The 26,406-nt window shown below is 43.4% G+C and overlaps 1 protein-coding gene across 2 annotated transcripts in view; it reads right to left on the bottom strand.

Annotated features, from left to right (window-relative positions):
• The window catches only part of gnao1b (guanine nucleotide binding protein (G protein), alpha activating activity polypeptide O, b), a 211,135-nt gene that overhangs the window by 23,306 nt on the left and 161,423 nt on the right, over nucleotides 1-26,406 (bottom strand). For both annotated transcript variants that reach the window (XM_078400502.1, XM_078400501.1), the window contains exons 4-6: nucleotides 25,598-25,758; nucleotides 5,900-6,028; nucleotides 759-888 (exon numbers count right to left, since the gene is read on the bottom strand). In XM_078400502.1, the coding sequence (XP_078256628.1) occupies nucleotides 759-888; nucleotides 5,900-6,028; nucleotides 25,598-25,758 (420 nt within the window). The remainder of the gene's footprint in view (nucleotides 1-758; nucleotides 889-5,899; nucleotides 6,029-25,597; nucleotides 25,759-26,406) is intronic.

The following is a 26,406-nucleotide window of genomic DNA, read 5'->3' as shown; positions in this document are numbered from 1 at the left end:
TCTTATTTTTGAGCTCTACCCACATCGCCTCAGCTACAAGCCATCCAGTATGTCCTCTCTGAGTGCTCCCTGATTAGTAGAGCAGCTGCTCCACCTCTTTCCCCTCCCTCTCCATCACGTCCATTATTTTCTTTCTTTTTTGCCATTTTCATTACATTAAAAATGTGAAAAACTTTCAAGAGAAAATACTGATCGGCAGTACATCAAGAAGCAAAAGATTTTCCTTAACGTGAATAGGGAAGACCAACACATTTAACCAGAAATAAAGTAGTCAAACCTGAGGCAGCACAATCCTGAGAGATGGATAAAATTAAAAACACAAGATGGACAGCATTATGTGTACTCGCTATCTCATAGACAAATGTAGAGGCATCAATCCACATCTCGCAGGACTTTCACTACTTTAAAATTTAATGTATTAAATGCAAATTACACTGTTAAAATTCAACAGATAAAGAGGAATCACTATTCCATCCTCCCTTCCCTTCAGTTTCTCAAAGAGTCATCAGACCCTCTACACAAAGAGGCAATATTAATTTTAGTTTCAATCCTACGATTTAAATCACATAACTACTTGAGAACATTGATGTACAGATCATACACACTCACTCACACATACATACGCACCGGCGAATTCATGATTATACCTGGGACTGGGTACTAATCCAGCTGCCTGACAGGATGCACATTGTCATCCCATGATCTGCCAGGCCACACATCGGGCATCAGTTTGGCATTGTGTCCTCAGCCCTACTCACCGTGGTCTCATCCTCATGGAGCACTTGGTCGTAGCCACTCAGTGCCACGCAGAAAATTATCGCGGTCACATCTTCAAAGCAATGGATCCACTTCTTTCTCTCTGATCTTTGACCTCCCACATCAAACAGCCTGCGAAAAAGTAATCACTTTCTTTAATGGGATGCAGTGGCTGACATCACTTTTAAGCATTTTACAAACAGTGGTAGCCCAGCCTTGGGAAAGAGCCCGAACATACCGAGGATAGACACAAACTGCTGGAGTAACTCAGCGGGTCAGACAGATTGCTGGAGAAAAAGAATGGGTGATGTTTCGGGTCGGGACCCTTCTTCAGACCATTCTTCAGAACATTTGACTGGGCAGAGAAAATGTATGGATGTGGGGGGAATCCAAAAACTAAGGGTCATTAATATGACCCCTTACAGGAGAAACATCTTTACCCAGAATGTGGTTTGAATTTAGGAGGATATAGAATAGTTGAGATACATTTAAGGGGAGATTAAATGATAAGTAAGTGCTGAATGGATTAACAGAAAAGGGTGAGGCTTGTGTGAAACATTAACACCCATGTGGATCAGATGGGTGGATTGTCCTTCCACTGTGCTGTCGATTCCAGCTGTATCTCTTTTAGACAAACCAATGTCTCTTCACAAACTGCAGGTTTTAAAGAGATTTATTAATGGTTTAGTAGGAAAATAACTGCAGATGCTGGTACAAATTTTCTACCTGAGAACACTGAAAAAGTCTGGTCTGCCCCAACAGCTGCTGACGACCTTCTCTGGAGAGAAGGAACGAGCGATATTTCGGGTCGAGACCCTTCTTCAGTCTGAAGTTACTCCAGCATTTTGTGTCTACCTTCGATTTAAACCAGCATCAGCAGTTCTTTCCTAAGCAAAGCCTCTGTGTCTGTAGAGGCTAATTACCAAAAATCTCCAGCTGACAACTCCCATGAGGTGCATCATTTCCAATGTGCAGGTATCTAAACCGTCTCTCAGAAAACTACATAATCGCATCTTTAAAATAAATCACTTAATGAAATGAAAAATCTTATGAGATGCGAAGCAGACCCTGGGGAATGGAAACGTCTGACACACCAGCCCTTGTGTGAGGCCTCCATCTCCAGAGAACATCTGAATGGTCTGACACCTCCAATATCTTGTGTGTACAACTGATCAGTTCCTATGTGAAACACTTCTACAAGATGCTGGTTCTCCCGCTGTCCTGCAATATAGAGCCCAGGTAGATACAACGATAAGGTACTGGCTTGAGCTTAAATCCCTCCATTGCATGTAAGAATCCAGTTTAAAAGGTGAAGGGGCAGCAGATATTTAAGGAGTTATTTCATACTTCTCAGTGAAATAAATAAAGACTCTAAGAGAAGGATAATCCAAGTTAAGAATGTTGCAGGTGATATAAAATCGAAAGAAAAGGCATAAATATTGCAAACATTAGTGGAAACCCAAAAGATTTGGAAGAATTAGAAAATAGCCAAAAAGCCAGATGATGAAACCAATATAAAGATAGAAACTGATTAGTGAGTAAGCAAGAAATAAATATGAAAATAGACAGTAGGAATTTCCACAAGTAGATAAAAAGTAATAGAGTTCTAAAAGTGAACGATGAAACTGAGGAATTAATAATGAATAGAAAGATAAAAGAGACTTTGAACAAATATTTTGTATCTGTCTTTATGGATAGAAGACAATAAAAGAATCCCAATAATAAGAGTTGATTTTGAAACAGAAAAGGAGGGCGGTCATACTGATTGGAGACACAATCAGTGGGCAAACTGATTGTAGAAGTAATGGCTATCGAAGTGGGATTTCGAGATGGTATAGAAACTGCCATTACACTGATGGAGTGAAGACTTGCATCTCAGGCTGACAAAAAGGGGTGGTGGACATAGTGGCTTCATATCATATCATATCATATCATATATATACAGCCGGAAACAGCCCTTTTCGGCCCACCAAGTCCGTGCCGCCCAGCGATCCCCGTACATTAACACTATCCTACACCCACTAGGGACAATTTTTACATTTACCCAGCCAATTAACCTACATACCTGTACGTCTTTGGAGTGTGGGAGGAAACCGAAGATCTCGGAGAAAACCCACGCAGGTCACGGGGAGAACGTACAAACTCCTTACAGTGCAGCACCCGTAGTCAGGATCGAACCTGAGTCTCCGGCGCTGCATTCGCTGTAAAGCAGCAACTCTACCGCTGCGCTACCGTGCCGCCAGATTTCAGAAAGGTCTCAGAGGTTTAGAAAGTCAAAAATGTAACATCCTTATTCAAGAAAGGTCAGAGAGAGAAAGCTGGAAATCTGGAAATGATAGGCCGGACAGTCTAACATCTATCATTGTGAGAATGCTGGAATCTATTATAATGGAAGTATATGCAGTATATTTTGAAAATCATAACATGATCAAACAAAGTCAAGGTGGTTTTAGGAAAGGGGAAATCGGGTCTGTCAAATTTATTAGCATTCTTGGAGAATGTACTGGGCATGCTGCATTAAACCACCAGCAGATGTAATATTTTTGAATCCCAGAGGGCATTAATTGTTGTATAAAGGTCATCATGTAAGGTTAGACCTCAAGGCAATATATTAGCACAGAAAGTGGATCGGCCATGAACAGAAATCAGAAAGTCAGGATAAATGCGTAATTTCCAGAATTGTAGACCACAACTAGTGGGGTGCTAGAAGGTCAGTGTTGGGGCATTCATTATTTACAATCGCTATTAATGATGGAGATGAAAGCACTGAGTGCATTGTAGTCAAATGTGCTGACACTACAAAGGGAGGTAAGAGAGTAAGATGAGAGTAAGTTAGGGATGTAATGCTGAGGCTCTATAAGGCGCTGGACAGGCCGCATTTAGAATATTGTGAGCAATTTTGGGCACCATATCTGAGGAAGGTTATACTGACTCTGAGGAGGCTCCAGAGGAGGTTTACAAGAATGATCCCAGGAATGAGTAGGTTATGATATGATGAGCACTGGGCCTGTACTCGCTGGAGTTTAGAAGAATGAGGGGGGGACCTCATTGAAACAAACAGAATAATGAAAGGCTTGGATAGAGTGGATGTGGAGAGGATATTCCCACTGGTGGGAGAGTCTAGGACTACCGGTCATAGCCTCAGAATTAAAGGACGTTCTTTTAAGGAGATGAGCAAAAATGTCTTTAGTTAGAAGGTGGTGAATCTGTGGAATTCTTTGCCACGGAAGGCTGAGGAGGCCAAGTCAGTGGATATATTTATGGCAGAGATAGTTAGATTCTTGATTAGTACAGGTGTCGAGGTTATGGGGAGAAGGCAGGAGAATGGGGTTAGGAGTGAGAGATAGATCAGCCATTATTGAATGGCGGAGTAGACTTGATGGGCCGAGTAGCCTAATTCTGCTCCTATCACTTATGAGGTGCATCTCTACTGCAAAGGGAATAATAATGTTTAACTGTTGGAAAGTCTTGTTACCAGTCCACAGGGCATTGATGAGACCACATCTAGAATAAAGAGCAAGTTTCGGTCTGTTTACCAAAGCAGGTGAGAATGATCGGTGTGGACACAGTGGGCCAAAGGGCCTGTTTCTCGTTATATCTTTCTAAAACTAAATTCCAGGCTAAGAAAGACATATACTTAGTGTATAGATAAATCAGGGATCATGAGGAACAGGCAGGAAAAGGGTGCTGAGGCCAAGTTAAGTCAGCTGTGATCGCATTGATGGTGAAGCAGACCTGAGGGGCCGAATGGCCAACTCCCATTCTTGTTATGTCATTAAGGGTGTGGCAAAATAGGCTGGATTTTTTTTTTTTAATTGAAATACGTGCTCATATCTTCTTCATTCAATCTCCACGGTCAGATCCGTGCACAGAAGTGAAATTGGGCCAATCAAGGTCTAAGTGCCATCATTTCTATTGCGCTGTTTCTCCTCAACCTCTCTCTCACCTTTAACTATTCACCTCTACTGATTCTCCTTTGGTCAGCTAGTGCACAGTTATACTTGCTGTTGTAGCCAGCACCTCCTCAGCAGTGGCTTCTTTTCCTTCCATGTCAGATCAGAACAATTTATCCTTTCATACAGTCATGCACCACTGACACAGGCCCTTTGGCCCACCTAGACCACATGGACCATCAGGCATCATTTACTCAAATACTGCACTAATCTCATTTTATTTTCCAACATTTCCATCAACTCTGCCCAGATTCTACCATCACCAACACGACAAGGGCAATTTCCAGCAGCCAATTAGCTGACAACTCTCACGTCTTTTGGATGTGGGAGAAAACTGGAGCATCCCAGGGGAAACTCTTGCAGTCGCAAGGGAGAACGTGCAAACTCCACACAGACAGTCTGAGGGGGTTAGGCCCAGTTTGCTGGAGCTGTGAGGCAGCAGCTCTGCTAGCAGCACCACAGTGCTACCCTTTTCTCCCCTCCTCCTCATCTATATCGCTTCCCCTGGATGGCATCATCCAGTGTCAAGAAGTCATCTTCGTACATGGAAGATGCTGATGACACATCGTTCCCTCCCTCCTTCACCCACCATTCTCACTGCCCTTGAATTTTCAGGGACTTGCACAGTCTTGGATATGGCACGTACCCACTCACTGTGGCAGCAGTGCCACCAGCAGATGATGACAGGGCCCGTTGGAGCATTATCACCATTTGGATCCAAATGACTACATTATTTTTTTTTATTGCATTATTGTCAGCTTTAAGGAGTCAGGGCTAAGTGACCTTTTCTGTAATAAACTGTTAGTACCCACCAAATCCAACTGCTATGGTGTGGTACATATCCAATGGTGCATACTTCACTCCCACTGATCATGTCAAAAGGTTTCTATCTACAGAACATATTCATCTATTAATTATCTCTGCACACAATGGGTGAAGAACGCGTGTTAGGTCAGCAGTAAGTACTATATGGTATGTTGTCACCAAGGTAACAGCAAAATGAACAAGCTGCTCCTATTACAGATGTGTTTTGTATTCATTATAATCTTCATGTTAAACATATTCACAGTCTATGATTTACCCATAACTAATCCATTTTAGTTGGTTATAGTGCCATTGATGTGACAGGAAAGAAACCACTCTATGCGACTCCACACTAGACTAAAGTAGTAACTGGTAACTAGGCTCACCTGAAGTGGAGATTTTTGAATGTAAAGTGGGTTTCTACGATGCCAGTGGTCTTCACTCTGGTCCTGAGGATGTCCTGCTCTGTAGGTTGGTAATCGCTCCCACCGATCCGATCTAAGCATTCTAGGTAGCTGGAAGAGAACAGGCAACGTTACAAGGAAGTCCTCAACTGCACTGTAAGTGAGAGATAGTTTAAGGACGCATACAAAATGATGAAATATCTCCAGAGAAGTGTCTGGAATTGGAAATCAATCATGAATAATGTTCTTTTTCACAGAGAGTTGCTCCTAACAATGTAATTAACATAAACATTGATTTAAAACATTCAACTGGCTAACAGAAATAGAGTGCAATGCATAGTGTTTAGCGAGTTCTTTCCAACCATTTTAAAGACGAGTTTCCCATTTTATTGTGAGGGCCACGTGCACTCTGTTGATTGAATGGCATAAAAATACCAGACCCGTTAAAACCATTTACGAAGGATTTAGACAGACACACGAACAGACAGGGAATGGAGGGATAGAGGCCATGTGCAGCCTTATTGGGTGAGTTAGATTCGCAACATGATCGTGCAGACATGATGGGCTGAAGGGCTTGTTTTTGTACCATACTGTTCCATGTTCTAAAACTGGTAGCCATTTGAGCGATTGTTTCACTGAACCAAGCGTAGACTGGGCGATTTTTTCGCTGAACACTTTCGCTCAGTCGGCCTTAGCTTATGTGATTCCCCGGTTGCCAAACACTTTAACTCCCCTTCCCATTCCCATACTGACCTTTCTATCCTGGACCTTCTCCATTGTTAGAGTGAGGCAAATTGGAGGAACAGCACCTCATAATTCGCTTGGGCAGCTTACAACCCAAGCAGTATGATTATTGATTTCTCTAACTTCAAGTAACCCTTGCATCCCCTCTCGCTCCATCCCTCACCCACCCTAGTCGTTGTACTAGTTTTACTGTCGACATGTTGGATTTCATTGTCTATATAACTCGTTCATCCCCAAGCCCACAGCTAACAATGGACCATTGTGGGCTCCACCTTTCCTTGATCACCATTACTTTCTTGCATGTCTTTCATTCATTTATTCCAGATCTCTCGACATCACCGTCTACATCTCTTTTTGCTCTTTCCCCTGTGACTGTCTGTCTGAAGAAGGGTCTTTACCCGAAATGTCACCTATTCCTTTTCTCCAAAGATGCTGCCCGACCCGCTGATTTACTCTAGCTTTTTGTGTCGAAATTCAGCCTTTTTGGTCAGTTGAGTTGACCACACTATCACTTTCAGAAGAGCTTTCACTTCTGGGGGTTCAACGCTTTCGGGGAATGCAGGCTCAGCATGCATATATGTTTTTTGATTTTCTGCAACACAGGCAGATGGAGGGGAGATGGACTCTCTCGCTGCAGGTGGAAATGTTCATCTGTATGGTCACCACAGGGGTGGAGGTTGCTTTCTATATTTAAGGCCAATTAACTCCCCATTGATCTCAGTGTGCCATCTGTGAATAACAATAATTAACTTCTCAGATTGGACGGGGGTACTATTTAACCACACACAATGAACTCAATGAAGATATTTTCCTGGCTAGCGCTTCCCCACTTTTCTTTAGTGGAAGCATCTACCTATTTTTGCATGTCAAAGAGAATTGCTCTTATTGTCACTGGAAGTCTGACGAGGAGGCCAGGGTGAGACGTTTTTAAATGACAATAGGTATTGTGCTATGAAGTTTTCAATTATGTGTTCATTATGCTGCACATAGATTCAATGTAATTTATTTTACATACCCTGCACTAGCAGTAGATATGATTTATGGTGTAGAAACACAATATTTAAGGCAGTAACATGTACATTTCACATTAACTTTAATAGATTTATTGACGCAAAGCCAATAAATGTTTGGCTATTTCCAGACAATTCCACTAAGCGGTGCAAACATTAGGTACACTGAGACAAATACCAATAAGATGCATATCCTTTCCAACTGATGCTATTCAAATACACAAGAACACTCAATCTTTCATGACAAAATGAATCACGGTTATCCAATTGTTCATTCACATCTGATCAAATCAGGCTCTCCGGTGGAACACACTTATTCCTTGCTGGTAGCTTGGTAAAGAAAGATGACAAGATGTACTTTGAAGGCAACATGTCCCTTACTTCCATGTCTGTACATTCCATCACAAGATGGCATTGGAGGAGGTCAGGTCCTGGAACATCTGACTCCCACTCTCACACCCCAATCTCAGTGTGGAACTCATTGCACTGAACCGAGGAGATTGATTACATCTCATACCTGACTCCTCAATTTTATACCAGTCACTTGACTGTAAAGGCATGTGCATATTCTATCGTTCTATCATATCGTATATAAACGGTTTGCTTCACTTTTTATATTTTACTCAATGGTAATGTTTTTAATGAATTTATGTCATTTGCTTTTAATTATTTTTTTAGGTATTTTAATCCTTTGGGACCGTTTTAAAATATTTTTGATCATTAGGAATATTAAATAGCAGTTAAATGGCTAGTGGTGGCAAAAGTTGTCAAAATACCATTAGGGTAATCTAGAGGTGGCGTCTCAAGTTCTGGGACCTGAGGCTCAGTTGTCACTTGTTTTGTAAGGTCTGGAGATCGATTGAATCGGTTAGGCTGCAAAAGGTAACCAAGGCTCTGGGGATAGCGTGGGCACATGGGGGGGGGTGGGGGGGGGGGGGGGGTGGGGGGGGGGGGGGGGGAGGGACAATCCACTCCCGTCAATTTTGTCTGATGTCCAATGATCAATTCACATCTACACCAATCATATTAAATTCCTTCACTATCTCCACTAATCATAACGATTTACCCACAGCTCAATAATCATTCAATAATTCCCTCGTATCCAGCCCAATCACACTCTTGGATGACTTGGTTGAATCAGGAAGTTCTCAATTTACCGGGGACCAGATCTCTTACATTCATGTCTGACAAAATGTGGTAATTATAAGTAGTGCAGGTATGATGACCTGGATAAAGCAATCAGGAATGGACCCACACTACAATTTGACTACCGCCATACAGATATGACAACTAAACACTTTTGACTCTTGATTTTTGACCCCTTAAAAGATTTTTCTATGTTGAAACTAATCACACTCATTTAAAGATTCCCTTGCATCATTTGCAATTGCATGTGGTTGTTAACTCGCCATTAGCTAACTGAGGACATTGTTGGATCTCTGACGTACATTCTGTACGAGTGATTGATTGTGTGTGGTTGCAACGTCAGGTTTGATTGTGCTTGGTGAGAAGACCTTAGGACGTGATTGAGGGTGGGGTTCCTGACCTCTAGTTGTGATTTTGTGTAGCCCTCACCTTGTGATCTGTATGATGCTGTAATGACAGAGTGTAAAAGGCATGTGGGTGTGCAACTTCTCACGGCTGTGTGATTTCAAGGTACATGTGTGGGTCGGTGTGCAACACAGGCTGAGACTGCTCAGGAAGTTCTGATTATGCATGTCGGTCAGATTTTGGTTTGACCTTACAGGAGCTATGATCTCAGGGTGAAAACACATGTTGGTGTGTGTGATTATAGTGCTATTCCAGATGGTGTTGGGAATGGGGTTTAACCGTTGTACAGGGGTGAAATCATATATGGGGGTTTGATTTCAAAGCGTTATTGTACTGGGTCGGGGGACCGCACTGGGTTGTGTGTCTCGGGCTATTTCTGACCATGCCTACCAATTAATATTTTATTTTGTCATCTATCACCTTTCTTGGGGAATATTTTTCTCTGACATTTAAATCTCCTATTATCAAGGATGTCGTGTATTTCCCCTGGAATGCCCGTGGATCTGGTTTCACAGTGAAAACATTGTGAAATACAAACCTATTCCCTTCATAACTTCTCTGCAAAATGCAGTGACACATCTCCGATGTGAAATCTCACATTCCAGCCTTTCCCATGATCAGTTGTGCCTAACCCTGCCCATGCTTCAATAAATCCAGGACAGTAAAATAAAACCAACTAATCCAAATGGCAGTACAGGATAGATGCAAGAGAGCTTTCGTAAATAAAACTAGACAACATTGCAGACTATACTTTTGAGAATTAATAGCAAAATATTTTCAAAAAATATAGCTATAATAAGAATAATTTTTTTACACTGGATGGAAAATAATGAAAGTATAAGCCCTTCTCCACAGAACCTGTAAGGGAAGGTAATACGATTTCACTCCATGAATGCATATGCAATCCATAATCCTTCACACGGAAGACAAACAAATAAATTTGTAGCCCTTCATTTTGTCTGTTAATTCCAGTGAACAGAAAATCATGCATTATACTCCAACAGTTTACTGTGTGTCACGTGTTCCCCACTAAGGGTGCCGTGACATGGAATCACTTCTGTGCCTTAAAGCTTAGCCCAACTATGTATGGAAGTTTAGCATCAGCAAATACTTGTTCATTCAGTAATTCTCCATCTTTTATTCAAAACTTGACCTCTGGGTTCAGGATCAGGTTCTTCCCAACAACCATGAGTCCATTGAACACTACAAACACCAACTAAACTTTGAACTACAAACGGTCTTGGTTGCAGTAGAGAATTTGAGCTATTGTACTTTATTGCACTGTTTTTTTAAATTTATTGAACTGTTTTTTTTGTTTGTTATGTTATCTACAGACTTATTATGTTGCTGCAAGTAAGAATTTCACTGTTATGTGCAGTATATTTGACAATTAAACTCTCTTAAATGTTGACGCAATTTAACCTCTGCATCACCACTTGTATCTATTCAATTATGGAAATCTACACTGACAGTTCTGGAAGAGAGCTGGAAAATGGGTAGCCAGGACAGCACTGGAATAGTTGAAACATGGGCAAGACATGAGGAAAGGGTGGAGATAGCAATGAGGGTGTAAGTATATAACCTTAGTGAAGGAGCTGGTTTGCAACCAGAATCTCACTTTGGGGTCAATTATGAACACAATGTTATGAGGATGTGGCTCAGCTTCGACAGCTGCAGGGAGAGTGAGAGGAACAGTGACTGGGGACCAGAGTCTTTTGTGGGACACTAAGGTAACAGCTTCATCTTCCCATCAGTTGGTTGGAGCGAATCTTTACCTCTTGAACTTACAGACAATTCAGAGGTGGCTCAACGGTCAACAGAGATGGTGGTGAGACATGGAGAAAACTTAGAAATTAGGAGAAAGGAGAGAAAGTGAGACCAAGGCCAAAAACATTATTAAAGACCCCACCCATCTCCATCGTGGACTGTTCACCCTGCTGCCCTCTGGTAAAAGGTACTGAAGCATACGGTGAAGAACAGCCAGGTTCTGCAATAGGTTCATCCCCCGAGCCATCAGACTCTTGGATTCGCAATAATCCGCCGCCATTATTTTATGTGCGAGTTATTTATTTATTTATTTATTTAAATCAATTTTCATTATTTGGTGTTACATTGTGAGCCAGATGCAACGGAATTTCGTTCAAATATGCACTCGTCTGGTGTATAGTTTTGAATGACAATAAAGTTATATTCAATATTCAATATGCAGAGTGAAAATTAGGGGAGAATGGTCAGAGACCAAATAAGACTGTGGAGGAGAGAGAGCTTGACAAAAGGAGAAGAAAAGACCACAAGCAATAAATATGCAGAAACACTAAAGGAAGTCAACTATATTTTTACTAACTGCTTGTCAGATAGGTTTGGTTCTTGACTGCAGCATTGTGAGACTGGGGAAAAGAGAGCAGCTAACATCACATATGGATCAAACCATGCATGTTGTGCCATTTACCAGTGACCGTGCTGGGAAGTTCATTGAGGGGCCAAGTGTGATACCAAGGTCCTGACAAGTTCAGCCTCAGACTGTGGCCAGGGAGAGTGATGAAGTCAGAGGTTGCGGTCAGTGTAGGTTTTCATAATTGGGAACAGATACGTCTGGTGCTGCAGAGGTTAAATTATGGGACTAATAACTGAGGCCAGGCCCAGGGTTTAAATCCCAGTGTGGCAGCTGTGGAATTTACATTCAGTTAATCATCTGGAATCTAATATAAAACTACTCATCATTAACGATGACCAAAAACAGCCAGGTTGCTGTAAAACCTATTCTAGTTCACTAAGGCCCTTCAGCCAAGCAGTCCGTACTCTCACCTACTCAGGACTGTAGAAACAAAGAACTGCAGATACTGGTTAACACATTAAGGCCACAAAGTGCTAGAACTCAGCAAGTCAGGTAGCATCTCTGAAGAACATTGATAGGTGATGTTTTTGCTTGAGACCATTCTTCAGACTGAATAATGGTCTCAACCTGAAACATCACCCATCTATGATCTCCAGAATTCCTGCCTGACCTTCTGAGTTGCTCTAGCACCTGTGTCCACTCTGGACTGTATCTGGTTCCAGATTCACCAATGAGGTTAACTTTTAAATGCCCTCGGGTTGACTGCAAACGTCTGAGTTCAAGGGCAATGAGGGATGGGGAATAAATGCTTGTGGTGCACAGTAACTAAATAAGAAAATATAAGTGACAAGTAAGTTGGATCTTCACAATAATTGCGACACATTTTTTCCGATACTGGTACCAAAGGAGATGAGGTAATGGTTTCGTACAGCAAGCTTTGTGAAGAGTATGAGAGTAATTTCAAGATTGAGGCTGCAATCACTTTAACCGTCCTCCCACTTGCCATCCAGACTTGTGTCTGGGATCTCCCAAATTGTGAAAGAGTTTTGAAATTCTCAGCCCATCCCAGCAATCAGGGTTCAGGTCAACTACTCCAGAAAGTGATTCCACAGTTGCTATTTTAAATCTCCAAAAAACAACTTTAGTTCTTTATCACTTGTCCATTGCTGTGGGATTGGAGTCACATATAAACCAGACCAGATAAGAATGCAGACATAAAATGCTGTATGGAGTAACTCAGCGGGTCAGGCAGCATCCCTGGTGAAAAGGAAAAACTTTCCCCGACAGGAGTTTTGCAACCAGCTTGTTGTGTCTACCTTCAATATAAAGCAGCATCTGCAGTTCCTTCCTACACAGATAATAATGCCTATCCCTTACCCAAGTGAATGACTATGTATCATTAATCCACACCATTAATCAGTCTGAAGAAGGGTCTCGACCCGAAACGTCACCCATTCCCTCTCTCCTAGATGCTGCATGACCTGCTGAGTTACTCCAGCATTTTGTGATACCTTCGATTTGTACCAGCATGTACAAAGGTGCAGTTATTTTCCTACATTAATCCACACCAAGCTATTCCAATTCACGTTTTCACTTGGAAAAAAATACAATTCCAAAACAGCATCAAAAACATAATCAGTATAATAATAATCCATTGGAATGAGATTTATGTGCCACTTTATTGAAAGTCCATGAGCATGCTCAAGAGGATGGAAGCCAAATAAAGTCACCAGTTCCCATGTGTGTTTGTGTACATATGTGTAGGTTTCCGTCAATGCATGTGTGTGTGTGGAAGAGTAGAAGGATAGAATTCAGAAAGCTGCAGGTTTCCTTCCCAAGGGAACCAGGGGGTTTTTTAATCACAATCTAGTGGATCTAGGTCATTATTCCTAATGAGTTTTTGAATTTGCAATCGCAGATTATTAATCGAGTTTAAATTCCACAGCTGGTATGCTGGGATTTGAATAGGTCTCTGAACTAGTCTGGTAATTTAACCACAGCACCACCACTGTACTCAAAGTAGGCATGCACAAAGGACAAGAATTTATCAGTGGAGGCAATCCAAAACTAAAGGGCATAAAAACAAGCTAAGTACTAATAAATCCAAGGGGAATTCAGGAGTAAGTTATCTGAGTGGAGAATGGTTAAAATTGCAATTGGTGGGTGCAGCAGGTAGCTCTGCTGCCTCACTGCTCCAGGGATCTAGCTACTGTCTGTGTAGAGTTTGCATATTCTCTCTGTGATCGTGTGGATGCTTTCCAGGCACTTCAATTTCCTCCCACATTCCAAAGATGGTTAATTAGCTGCTTCAAGTCACCCTTTAGACAATAGACAATAGACAATAGGTGCAGGAGGAGGCCATTCGGCCCTTACTGCAGGTTAATGGCAAAAACAATCAAAAAGGAGTTGATAGACATGTGCGAGAGAGAATAGGTTGCAGGGATACAGGGAACTGCGGAGATGGGGGACTGGGATTCATGGAATTGCTTTGCTGGAAGCTGACTTGGGCCCAATGAAGCAAATGGCCTCCTTTGTTGTTGTAAAAAGATGTTACCGCAGGTTGTGGTTGTGGTTGAGGTGAATAGCTTGCATTTATGGTAAAGTGAGGTAAACATATAAGGGGGACAGGACAATGGGAATGTAAGTGATAGCTGTCCCTTGAAAATCAAACAGATTTGGATGAAATAGAATGTGAGAATACTTGAGTGGAGTGTAAACATTTACATCGACCTGTTGAACTGTGGTGTTTTATCAGGAAGTATGAGGAGATGTAGTAAATACAATATGAATGGGGATGCAAGCACAGGTACAATAGTGACTGTCCTCAAAGGTAGGAGAGCAAGTTAACAGAACAATTAACAGGAAGTGGCGGCGCTGCGCAGCAGCTGCGGCTCACCTGCAGTCCGTTTGTCTTTTGTGTTTTTTGTTGTTTTTTGTCTTAATTGTAGTTTAGATATGATGTAGTGTTTTTTGTGGTTGTATACTATGTGTGGGGGGGGGGGGTTGAGACCGTCCGGCACGGCTTGAAATAGGCCGCGGGAATTTTCTCCGCCCGGCGAGGGCTTCAATGTCGGGAGCCACGACCGCCCCGACATGCAGCTGCAGCGTTTTCGCCCGCCCTGAATCGCGAAGCTTGGGTCGGCCCGCTGCGGACCTTTCACCGTCCGGCACGGCCTGGAATAGGCCGCAGGATTTTCTCCGCCCGGCGGGGGCTTCAATGTCGGGAGCCCCGACCGCTGCGACATGACAACTTCAAACAGCCTGACCGCGGGAGAAGACGCCAGGGAAGAGAAAAGACATTCTGGCCTTCCATCACAGTGAGGAGGTGACTGGAGGAGACTCACTGTGATGGATGTTTGTTTTGTTGTTTTGTGTTGGTTTGTGATTGTGTGTGTGTTATTGCTTTATTTTTATTGCTCTTATTATTGGACTGCGTGTAACGGAATTTCGTCCAAAAGACTTGTTTTTTTGGATGACAATAAAGGTTATTCTGATTCTGATTCTTCTTATGAAATCCTTGACTTTGTGAGGATTTAAAAAAAAAAATTAACAAATGGGAAGGCTTTGGGTGGTGTGCAGATTGAATACTAACTTTTGAAAGTAAATTGAATAAATGTGGGAGAGGAATGGATTAGTGACTGTGAGACGAGACCCCTGGAGTGGGCTAACTTGATTCTCCTTTAAAGATATTGCATTATTGATTTGCTGACCATACTCTGTCATCTTTCTTGTTCATCAATGAGATGTAGGCTTTGTTCATATAGATAGTGTTTATTCTGAGCCAGAATCTGCACTGTACAATTCCATAATGCTCCTGTGCTGCACATTCTATAACATTCGTAAAGCTCTCATCCAGTCTTCATCCCAACAGATCATGTCTGGATTCCACAATAGAGTCAGAACGAGCTTGCTAAGTACAATTCTTAATCATATTGGACCACAGATCCCAGTAAGATCTCACTCAGATGTATGTAGTTCTGACTTTCACCTGATAGCACAATGTTATCACGGAGTGACATCAACAGTGAATTACTCATTTACTCTCCAAATTCTCATAACTCTGGAAACAATTAACAGTGGTCAATTGTGGCAAGGTGGCACAGCCGTCGAGTTGCTGCCTCACAGCACCAGAGACCAGGGTTCGATCCTGACTACAGGCGCTGTCTGTATGGAATTTGTAAGTTCTCCCTGTAACCGCGTGGGTTTTTTCCGGGTGCTCTGGTTTCCTCCCACATTCTAAAGACGTGTTTGTAGGTTAATTGGCTTCAGTAAAAGTGTGTTGGATAGTACAGGGTAATCGAGGGTAAATCAAGGTAAATGAGGTGTTGCATTTCGGGAAGTTTAACATGGGCAGGATCTACACAGTGAATGGTAGGGCTCTGGGGAGTGTTGTAGAGCAGAGGGATCGAGGAGTGCAGTTGACTGGTTCCTTGAAGGTCGAGTTGCAGTTAGGTCAAAAAGGCTTTTGGTGCATTGGCCTTCATCGGTCAGAGTATTGAATATAGAAGTTGGGAGGTCATGTTGCAGTTGTATCAGACGTTGGTGAGACTGCATTTAGTTCAGTTCTGGGCAAAGATACTAGAGGAACAAGAGGGACCACTCCGTTGAAATCACCTATACTGAAGTGTAGTACACAAAGGAGCATAACGTCCGCCATTTTAGTAGGCAAAACCCACTGTTCACTATGCCTCTCATAGTGCAATTAGTGGTTTGGGGGAACAGTATGTGTGATGATACCATTAAAATGCAGAATATATCTCATCTATCAATTCACAGATTTTTGTTATTATTCTTTTTAAATGTTTCTGCAAGTTTCTGCCTACTACGGTTTTTAGGGTCGATTGGTCTATCTTGCTTCTTTAGTATCTTTGGTACTGGGTACCATGTTATAGGAAAGATGTTGTCAAGCTGGAAAGGGCACAGAGAAGATTTACAAGGATGTTGCCAGGACTAGAGGGTATGAGCTACATGGAGAGGTTGAGTAGGCTGGGACTCTATTCCTTGGAGCGCAGGAGAATGAAGGGTGATCTTACCAAGGTGTACAAAACCGCAGTGTGGGCAAGTTGGGCCGAAGGGCCTGTTTTCACGCTTTATCACTCTATGACTCTATAATCATTGGTTGGCGCAGACTCGGTGGATCAAAGGGCTGTTTCCGTGCTGTATCCCTAAAGTCTAAAGTAAAGTCTAATTAACCTACCAATCTGCACATCTTTGACATGAGGGGGGGAAATCTAAGCATCAGGAGGAAACCCTCTCACTGGTTTGCTCTCAAACCAAAGGTTGATAGGCTAACTGGTCACTGTAAATTGCCCTAATGTGCAGGTGAGGCATAGGTGGCATGAATGTGGGAAGAATAATAGGATTATCACTGAAGATTCTTGATGACTGGCACAGATTCAATGCCGAAAGGGCTTTTCAGTGCTGTATGATTTTATATCTACACTGAACACCATGTAATTGCATCAGAGTCCTCTGCCTTGCTGATTCTGCAGTCCTTGGACATTCCTCATCAGTTGTTAATCTGCATGGTTTTCTCAATTCTATTTTAAATTGGAACACCACGTGTCCTCACGGCCTGTACTAATGGTACAGCTGGAATATACACCGCCAGGAACAGTGCCTGGACATCATTCTGTTAGAGAATGATTGCCAGGAGATAGCCAGAAGGAACAGCAGTGCGAGATTAGTGGTTGCAGTTTTAATGGTGCAATTCTGACAGCAACCTCTGGAATATGTGACCTCGCAATGAGGCATGGAAATCCAAATATTGCTGCCAGATATTCACTACTTCTCTGCGGGGTACTCACCCTTGCAGGCCTCTCCCGTGTAATAATCAAAATCCAACAGAATAATGAGTGTTTTGGGCACTTACAAAGTATTTTTGGCATTGAAAATTCTGCCTCCCCCACAAATGTTACAAGCTGTTGCATAAGGTTTGTGGATTTTTGGCATACCATGTTATAATTACTGCTTAACAACCGCCCTCATCTTAACATGTTTTATTTGTGTGGATTGCCGTACCCTCAGAATTATTTCAACATTTCAAAAAAAACTTCTAGATTAACAATGCATGCGCACACAAGTCTTTATTTAATACTCAGTTTTTACTTCCCTGGTTTACAGGTGAGAATCCTTCCATAGGATTAGCCGTTCAGTCTGTGGATACTATCACCACTGCTGGATCTCAAAAGGGCCCTAAGGCTGAGATCTGACAGCAATCAACATGGAGAAGATGAAGCCAAACGCTATAAAGAACATTAAATCTTTCTGGGGAATCAGCGTCGTGCACCATTTGCCACTGATTGGGACAATTTGCGCCAATGACTCTTGTACTGACACGAGAGCTGCTGGCATTTAGATTTTTATTTTCTCTATTAAACATAAAATCCAATCATATAACCATCTGAAAATAGGTCCCTTGCCTGCGTACGCTGAGAGTATCATTTGTCCCGCCAAGTGCAGGTTGCACAGATACCCAGCATTATCAAACACTTGGCTAGGATCTGCAAGTCATTACCTCAGTATTAGCCTTAGCTCAGTGGTTGTACTGAGTGGGAGCTGATGGTTTAACCCGGGTTGCGTGACTACTTCATCCAGGTTAAATCTGCAGTGCAGTGCTGAGGGAAAGAGATGCAACCTTCTGGAGGTCCTATCTTCTTAATGAGAGATACACCTGAGGCCTTCTCAGTTTGTCACATGGGAAACCATGGCTCCATTCAAAGGGGAGATGGTGAATTTATCCCAATGTCCAATTCAATATTTAATCTCCATCCAATATCATGAAAGAATGAGAGATGTCTAGGTAGTTAGCATTTCGTACATTCAAACAATGCTCACACTTTAAAATTACATGATTATCTGAAACATTTTGGGGCATCATGCAATAGGAGCAGAGTTAGGCTATTTGGCCCATCAAGTCTATTCCACCATTCAATCATGGCTGATCTACCTTTCCCTCTTAACACCATTCTCTTGCCTTCTCCCCATAATCCCTGACACCCATACAAATCAATGAGATTGTTAAAAAATAAAAACAGTTCTGATGAAAGTTTACTGAGAAGTTCACTCTGTTTGTCTCTCCATAGATGCTGCCTGACCTGCAGATTTGTTCCAGAATTTCCTGTTTTCATTTCAGATTTGCAGCATGTGTAGTTTTTTTTTGCTTTTTATTATGAGATTGGTTAGACTTCATATAAACTCAAGCCTTCCAATCTTTACTTCCTGGTGTGATTCTCCCCTGCCTTTCTGCAATCTCACCAACACTCTAGGAATGTTTGAGACCACGCACTGAGATTAGTTGCAATCTGTTGTACATCACCATTCCGGCCAATTTCCAAAGCAAGGACAGCATCAGATGATCAGTTTATCATTAGAACATAGAACCTAAAACAGTACAGCACAGGAACAGACTCTTTGGCCCACAATGTCTGTGCCAACCCATGATGCCCAATCCAACCCTTATCTAGCTGCCCATAATCCATATTCCTCCATATCTCTGGGCTTACCCAAAAATCCCTTAAATGCCACTATATTATCTGCTCCACCACCACCACAGGCAGTGTGTTCCAAGCATTCTGTGTAAAAAAAACTTGCCTCCTTTAAACATTGCCCCTCTCACCTTCAAGCTGGGTGCTCTAGTATTTGTCATTTCCACCCTGGGAAATAGATTCTGACTATCTACCACCATTAAGGTAATGCGGCTGCCATTTAGAGGGGTTTGCACACTCAATTCCTCCCTTCATCTCAGGTAGCGTAAAGTGGAGAGAATTTCCACCTCTGTATTAGAATGCCCTTATATATAGGAAGGCACAAGATAGCCCAACAGCAATAAAATACATTATACAGTGTGTGCATGACCAGAGTGAGACATGACTATCAACTCAGCATTGCCAAAACACAGTTGTCAGATCATTTTGAGAAATAGAATTTTCGTTTGTGTCAAATTAAAAAAAAGATCAACTATCAAAAGACAGAAAGTAAAGACACATCGCTGCTGGGCCCAATGAGAGAGTACAAGGGACACATCGCTGCTGGGACCAATGAGAGTGTATAGGGGGACACTTCACTACAGCTGGGACCAATGAATTGGATCTGATAGGAAAATAATCTGATCCCTGGCTTTGAAAGAGCGATTCACAATCCATAATAAATGAGGGGATCTTGGATCACAGCCAGAATATTTAGCAGGCTTCATCAAAATTTGCCAAGCTTTCGGCACTCCTTCCTTGTCACTGTGCCAACATAGTGGAACTCCGACTGTGCTGTTGTGAGACCTTTGTAATGTGAGCTGATGGAGGCACACTGCCAACATCTCCAAGGCAGCTGGGGTCGGGGAGTCGGTGCTGACACACTGCTGGTCCTCACAGCCTGACAGCAAATAAATTAAGGAATTAAAGGAGGGAAATTGTGGAAAGATTTCTCTTATCAAGACATCAAACATCCTACTGGAAGAATTGGGAAGAACATTGGGTATCTCCAAATTCTGGGATCGGCTGAAATGACTCCATGATTGGGGCCGGATGCAGCGGTTGGGGGAGGTTGGTTCATTTAAACCACCCAGAACACATACACTAAATATAAATATGTCACACAGGAGGTAGACCAGCTCCCGTTTCTGTGCTAGGACAGTCCAGCACCTCCAGTCTTGCTAAAACTGGATCAATTGTTGTGAGGTTTGATAAAAGAAGCACAACTTTAAATGTTTTCATTCTACGTGGCATTTTCCAGAATTCCCCTTGCCTAGTAGAATGAATTTGACTATCTCTCACAGTAGACAGCACAGAAGCTCAGCGGTAGAGCTGCTGCCTAACAGCTCCAGCAACCGAACCTCTGGTGCCGTATGTGTGGAGATTACACGTTCTCTCTGTAATCGGGTGGATTTCCTCGGCGTGCTCCTCTTCCCACCCACACCCCAAAGCCGTGGAGGTTGGTCATCTAGTTGCCCCCAGTGTGGGAGAAAAAGGTGGAATCTAGGGGGAATTGGTTGGAATGTGGGAAGGACAAAATAGGATTGGTGTAAATGAGTTTCAGCGCAGAATTGATGGGCCTTTTTCTCTGCAGAGTTACGCTGTGCCTGTGCCCTTCTGATGAAGTGGCGTCAGCGCTTCTTGTTTGCTTATACTCTGAGTATAAAGGAATACCCATCTGGGATGTGTAGGAAGGAACTGCAGATGCTGGTTTAAACCGAAGATAGACACAAAAAGCTGGAGTAACTCAGCGGGACAGGCAGCATCTCTAGAGAGAAGGAAAGGGCGACATTTCGGGTTGAGACCCTTCTTCAGACTGAAAGTCACGGGAAGGGAAATGAGAGATATAGATGATGATATAGAGAGATAAAGAACAATGAATGAAAGCAAAAAAGTAACGATGATAAAGGCAACTGTGATGGCCATTTCCAAATTTTCTCACAAAGTTAAACAGAAGTTATTTCACCCCGTCGTGTCTATGCTGGCTCACATAACTTTTTCCATTACACCACCTGTTTTCTCCTTCGCCTGTTCTCCCCATAATCCTGCCATTGGTATGGCGAGGATGGACACTGGACCCACAGTGCTCAGTCAGGACCTGGGAAGGGGGTGTGTAACAGCCAAAAGATCTGTGTCTGGGTCAGGCCTGGTCTGATGTTGGACTACCATGACCAGGGTGGGAGAAGAAGCCAGGCCGATTTGGAGGTCAGGGGTCAGGGTGCGTGCCAATGCTGGTCTGTCATTTAAGGGAAGGTGAATGAAAACATCGGAGAGTCTGGATCCTGTTACCAGGCAAGATCTCAGCCATTGGAACCAAAGCTCTGGGGTTTTGCAGGCTGCAACAGGGGAGCAGGACATATCCCATAGAACTAAAGGGCCTCAATGTTTTCTGAGATTGAGTTTAGTTTATTGTCACGTGTACCGTGGTACAGTGAAAAGCTATTGTTGCGTGCTAACCAGTCAGTGGAAAGACAATACATGATTATAATCGAGCCATCCAGAGTGTACAGATACATGATAAAGGGAATAACAAGAATAACAGTGGCCAGGGTGCTGCTCGTCCTTGATTATGTTGGTGGCCTTGCCGAGGCAGTGTGAGGTATAATTTGAATCAATGGAATGGAGATTGGTTTGTGTGAATTTCTCGCGGTCTTGGATGGAGCTGTTCCCAAACCTTGCTGTGATGCATCCCAATAAAATGCTTTCTATAGTACACCTGTAGAAGTTGGTGAGAGTTGTTGGGGACATGCCAAACTTCCTAAGCCTTCTAAGGAAGTGGAGGCGTTGGTGTGTTTTCTTGGCCATTGGTTCAATATGGGTGGTCCATATTGGGTGATCCATGGGTGGTTTTATAGCTGTTACTCTGTGTATTCACTGCTTTAGACAAATTACACATATAAGGAACTTAACCTATCTATTCCACCAGCACCCCTATTAACCTTGAGATGTGAAACTCTCGTTACCAATAGGGAGGCACAGTGACACAGCGGTAGATGGTTGCCTTACCGCACCAGAGACCCGGGTTCGATCCTGACTATGGGGGCTGTCTGTACGGAGGTTGTACGTTTTCCCTGTGACCGTGTGGGTTTCTCCGGATGCTACTGTTTCCTCCCACACTTCACAAACATACAGGTTGTAAACCTACTTGTAGGTTAACTGGCTTCCTTAAAATTGTCCCTCGTGTGTAGGATAGAACTAGTGTATGGGTAAACATTGGTCAGCATGGACCAAAGGGCCTGTTATTACGCTGTATTTCTAATGTATAATGGTTAAAATTCAGTAAATATGGAATACAAGATCCTTAGATCTGGGTGATATGGGCCTGGCAAGTGATTGGATTAGTTCACAGCACCTTCCAAACTCTCTACCAGCTAGAAAAACAAGGGCACAACAAAAGAATGGGAACAACATCATCTGGAAGTTGCCCTCCAAGCCGCAAACCATCCTGACGCGGAAACAGAAAATCGTTCTTTCACTGTCACTGTGTCAAAGTCCTGGAACTCGCTCCCTGACAGCATTGTGTGTGTATCCACACCTCAACGATTGCAGTGGTTCAAGAAAGTGGCTCACCATCACCTTCCCAAGGGCAAATAGTGATGGGCAATTCAATGCTGGCTTAGCCTGTGAAGCTCACATCCCTTGAATGAATAATTTTAAAAAATCCACTTTCAAGTCTCAATGTTACAGGCCGGCTCAGTGGCTGAGTACCACAACTTCATGCACTCGGCATGCGTGGTGAATGTGTCACAGTGTCCAAAGGAGGCGCTACCTTGATGAGCAACCTGTGCATCTCCCTGTCCAGTGGTGTAGGAAGGAACTGCAGATGCTGGTTTTTGTACCGAAGATAAACACAAAGTGCTGGAGTAACTCAGTACGTCAGGCAGCATTTCTGGAGAAAAGGAATAGGTGACGTTTTGGGTTGGGACCCTTCTTGCTTTCCGACCCGAAGGGTTCTGACCTGAAACGTCACCTATTCCTTTTCTCCAGAGATGCTGCCTGACCCTCTGATTTACTCTAGCATCTTGTGTCTATCTTCGGTGATTGATTTAGAGTTTGATTTAGAGCGTTGTGTTTCCTAGATTTGACTCTTCTGCAGCAAACCATTTCCTTTTGATCCATACACAAAGTGCCTGAGGAACTCAGAAGTCCAGGTAGCATCTCTGGACAGAATGGACAGGTGATGTTTCGGGTTGGGATCCTCCTTCACACCTGAAGAAAGGTCCTGATCTAAAACATTGCCTATTCATTCCCTCCACAGATGCTGCCTGACTCGCATAGTTCCTCCAGCACTTTGTGCTTTGATCAAGATTCCAGCATCTGCAGTCTCTTGTGGCTCCTTGGGATGTATTCCAGCCTCACGACGCGCTGAGGCCCAGATTAACAGCAAAGTGTACGTAATCTGAGTGAAATTGTTAAATAGAGCAAACATGAAGAATCCACGATATAATTAAGAAAAGAAAACCACAAACTGACTGCATGCAATCAATACCAGCACTTATCAAGTGTTGCGGGGGATCGTGTTAGTTGACGTCATGAGGGCACATCTGTTCCTATATTGCACTCAGTAACTAAAGCACAAAATGGAGCCCCTGCAATGCCATCATTGCAAGCAGGAGATTGTTAAACTATTTTTAACCAGAGTTGATGTTTTGTGTTAATAATCTTTCATCAGAATCTGGCGAAAGTTAACGCTGTCCTCCTAGGTGTGCGTTTCCTGATCTGTGGAGTATTTCCAGCGCTTCTTGTTTTCAGTTAATATTTCCAGCATCCGCTGTCCTCCACAGCTCAGCAGATACACCTGGTGGCAACACCCGAACACTGCAGGAGGCTGACACGCCAATCCCAGACACAGTGGATGACAACTAGGCATTCTGCATCACTCCCCACTTCAATGGAAGAGATACCAAATAGTTGCCAACTCACCGTCGCCTGTTTTACTGTCACGGAAGGTCAAGAACCACTCGTGATTGATTTGGAGTTTGATTTAGAGCGCTGTGCTTCCTAGATTTGCCTCTTCTACAGCAAATACAAGACGGCTATAAATGTCACCACTAAATACAAGTGAATGGTGAAACCCTGGTATGAGATTGAGCCGAGATGTCACCCGGCCCCGAAAGCTGGCATTGTTGTTGCCTCAGGTCCAGAATGCTGGAGTTAAAGTGGACAGTTTCACATTTCTAAAATCTCCCCACTGCATATCTTCTCCCCACTTCCCTTTGATTGGGATCCCTCTGCTGGCTACCAGCATTCTACAAGTTGCTGGTTTCTCCTATTCAGCTCCTTCTACAAATGAATAATGAACAAACCAACTATTCCCTCGTCTGAGCACCCATGTAATCTCCCAGTTTCTGCTTGAGGCCGCTGGGGGTCTGTGTAACTCTTAACCTGTAGTGTCAGTGTATCACCTGTCTAGAATGCCCTGTAATGGCTCTTGTGCTCCATTATTTGAACTTCTCCATATTCTATCAGCAAAAGTCCTTGACTCAATGCACTGTACAACACACAGCACTTCCATTCTAACTCTGCAGCTTCTCAATACTGCTTGAATTTATTTCTGAACCGCTGCAAAAGCTTCTCCCGTCCTCATGCTCCATGCCTTTCAATCTACAATACAACAGTTCAGGTATTCTGCTGGACACAATTCCCACCAGCGACTCTGCAACAGTCACGTCCTCCAAATTCCAGCCGAGCAAGTGCCCTGAGCCTTGCAACCAGAAGGTTGTTTTCCACGCTAACTCCATCACCCACTCCTTCCCCCTGTATCTGAACTGAACTCTGGCCTCAGTGAGGGGGTGAGGTGAGGACACTCAGTCTTAGCTTGAATCCATTCCATTTGCCATCCCTGCACTCCATTGACGGGGTCTCTGTGCATCCTCGTGAGCCACTGCCTCCCTCAAGCCTCTGGCGTTGTGTTCCTGCCCTCACTCTAGCCCCCCCTGCTCATGAAATGGCTGTCAACACTTCCATTCCCACGCAAGCCAATGGGTCTCCGGGGCTCCCTTATGGTTCTCCGCGACGACTCCCAAAACCACTGCGGTCTCTGGCCACACGTGCCTGTCAGCTCCTCACAAGTTCCTGGCCTCTTATCTCAAACTTCCCACTGATTTTATTACCCAAGTCCTCCAGCCTGGATGGGTCCCCCTCACATCTCCTTTTAATCCTCCCTCACTTTTCCATGCTTCCCATGTTATGATCTGAGGGTGAATTTGCCTCAGTGGGATGGCCACTGAAGTATCTTCATTCTCTGGGTCTGATGTGAACGGCGCTTTCTAAATGTGTCTTGTTTTTCTGCACAGACTTTTTTCCTTTTTACTCTCTTGTAGAATTGTTAAGTATAACTAATATTTTTGTGTGTTGTCCGGGTCTGTGTTCCCGTGTTGTTGCTGCAAGCATGATTTGCATTATACCTCTCTGTGCTTGTGCATGACAATATTGACAGTATTGTGCACGACAATAGACACTGCACCTCACTCTACTTGTGCATGTCCGGCTCAACATTGACTTGACCCAGCACAGTATCCCACACATCCCCGATCAAAGGTGAATGTGACACACACATTGAGAGTGCACTCACTATTGTGCCGAGTCATTGAGCTGGTATTCACGGGAGCGGCTGAAGCATTCCACCATCCCGGAATCGGCCCACAGTCGCTGCATGGCGGCCAGCAGCTCCGGGGAGAATGGTTCTGTGTCCTCCATTCGGACCACGACATCGCACACCATCTTGGCATCAGCCTGGGGAGAAAAAACAAACCCGTCAGAGCGAGACAGCAACAAAGCGGATCGGCAAGGAGGAGCAACAAGTCAATCACACTGTGGGAAACCACAGCACCGATCTCATGTGATCATGGGAAGGAAGAACAACAAGCCAAGCCCATGATACTTGTCGTTCTTAGATGGGTCCCCGCCCAACACGTCGCTTATCCATTTACCTCCACAGATGCTGCCCTACCTGCTGAATTATTCCAGCACTTTGTATTTTACTCAGAATTTTAGCATCTGCAGTTCCTTGTCTGCCCACATTATGCCAATGCTCGTTAGCAAGCCAACCCAGCCAGGGCTTGTTCCAATGATTGGAGGTACCCCGACAGAACTCATCAATAAAGAGCCAGACAATGAGAATTATGACCCAGTTGGCAGTTTGCACAAACCTCCAGAAGGAGCACCACTAACTCAAGATCAATCTTGGACCTGCTGGTCCATAAGGACTAGCAACAACCTCAGGCTGTATTGTGAATGTTTGTTCATTTACAGGTAGAAAGAGTCTAACCATGATTTACTAGGAGATGTATTGTAGCCGCCCTTTGTGAATGTTGTGAATGTCTGTTATAAAGAGGGAATGATGGACTGGTCCGCCAGGTCCATTGCAAGTATGGAGAGAAA

The sequence above is a fragment of the Rhinoraja longicauda genome, chromosome 6, assembly GCF_053455715.1.
Source record: "Rhinoraja longicauda isolate Sanriku21f chromosome 6, sRhiLon1.1, whole genome shotgun sequence".
Taxonomy (NCBI): Eukaryota; Metazoa; Chordata; class Chondrichthyes; order Rajiformes; family Arhynchobatidae; genus Rhinoraja; species Rhinoraja longicauda.
This window is presented reverse-complemented; position numbering and strand designations above follow the sequence as displayed.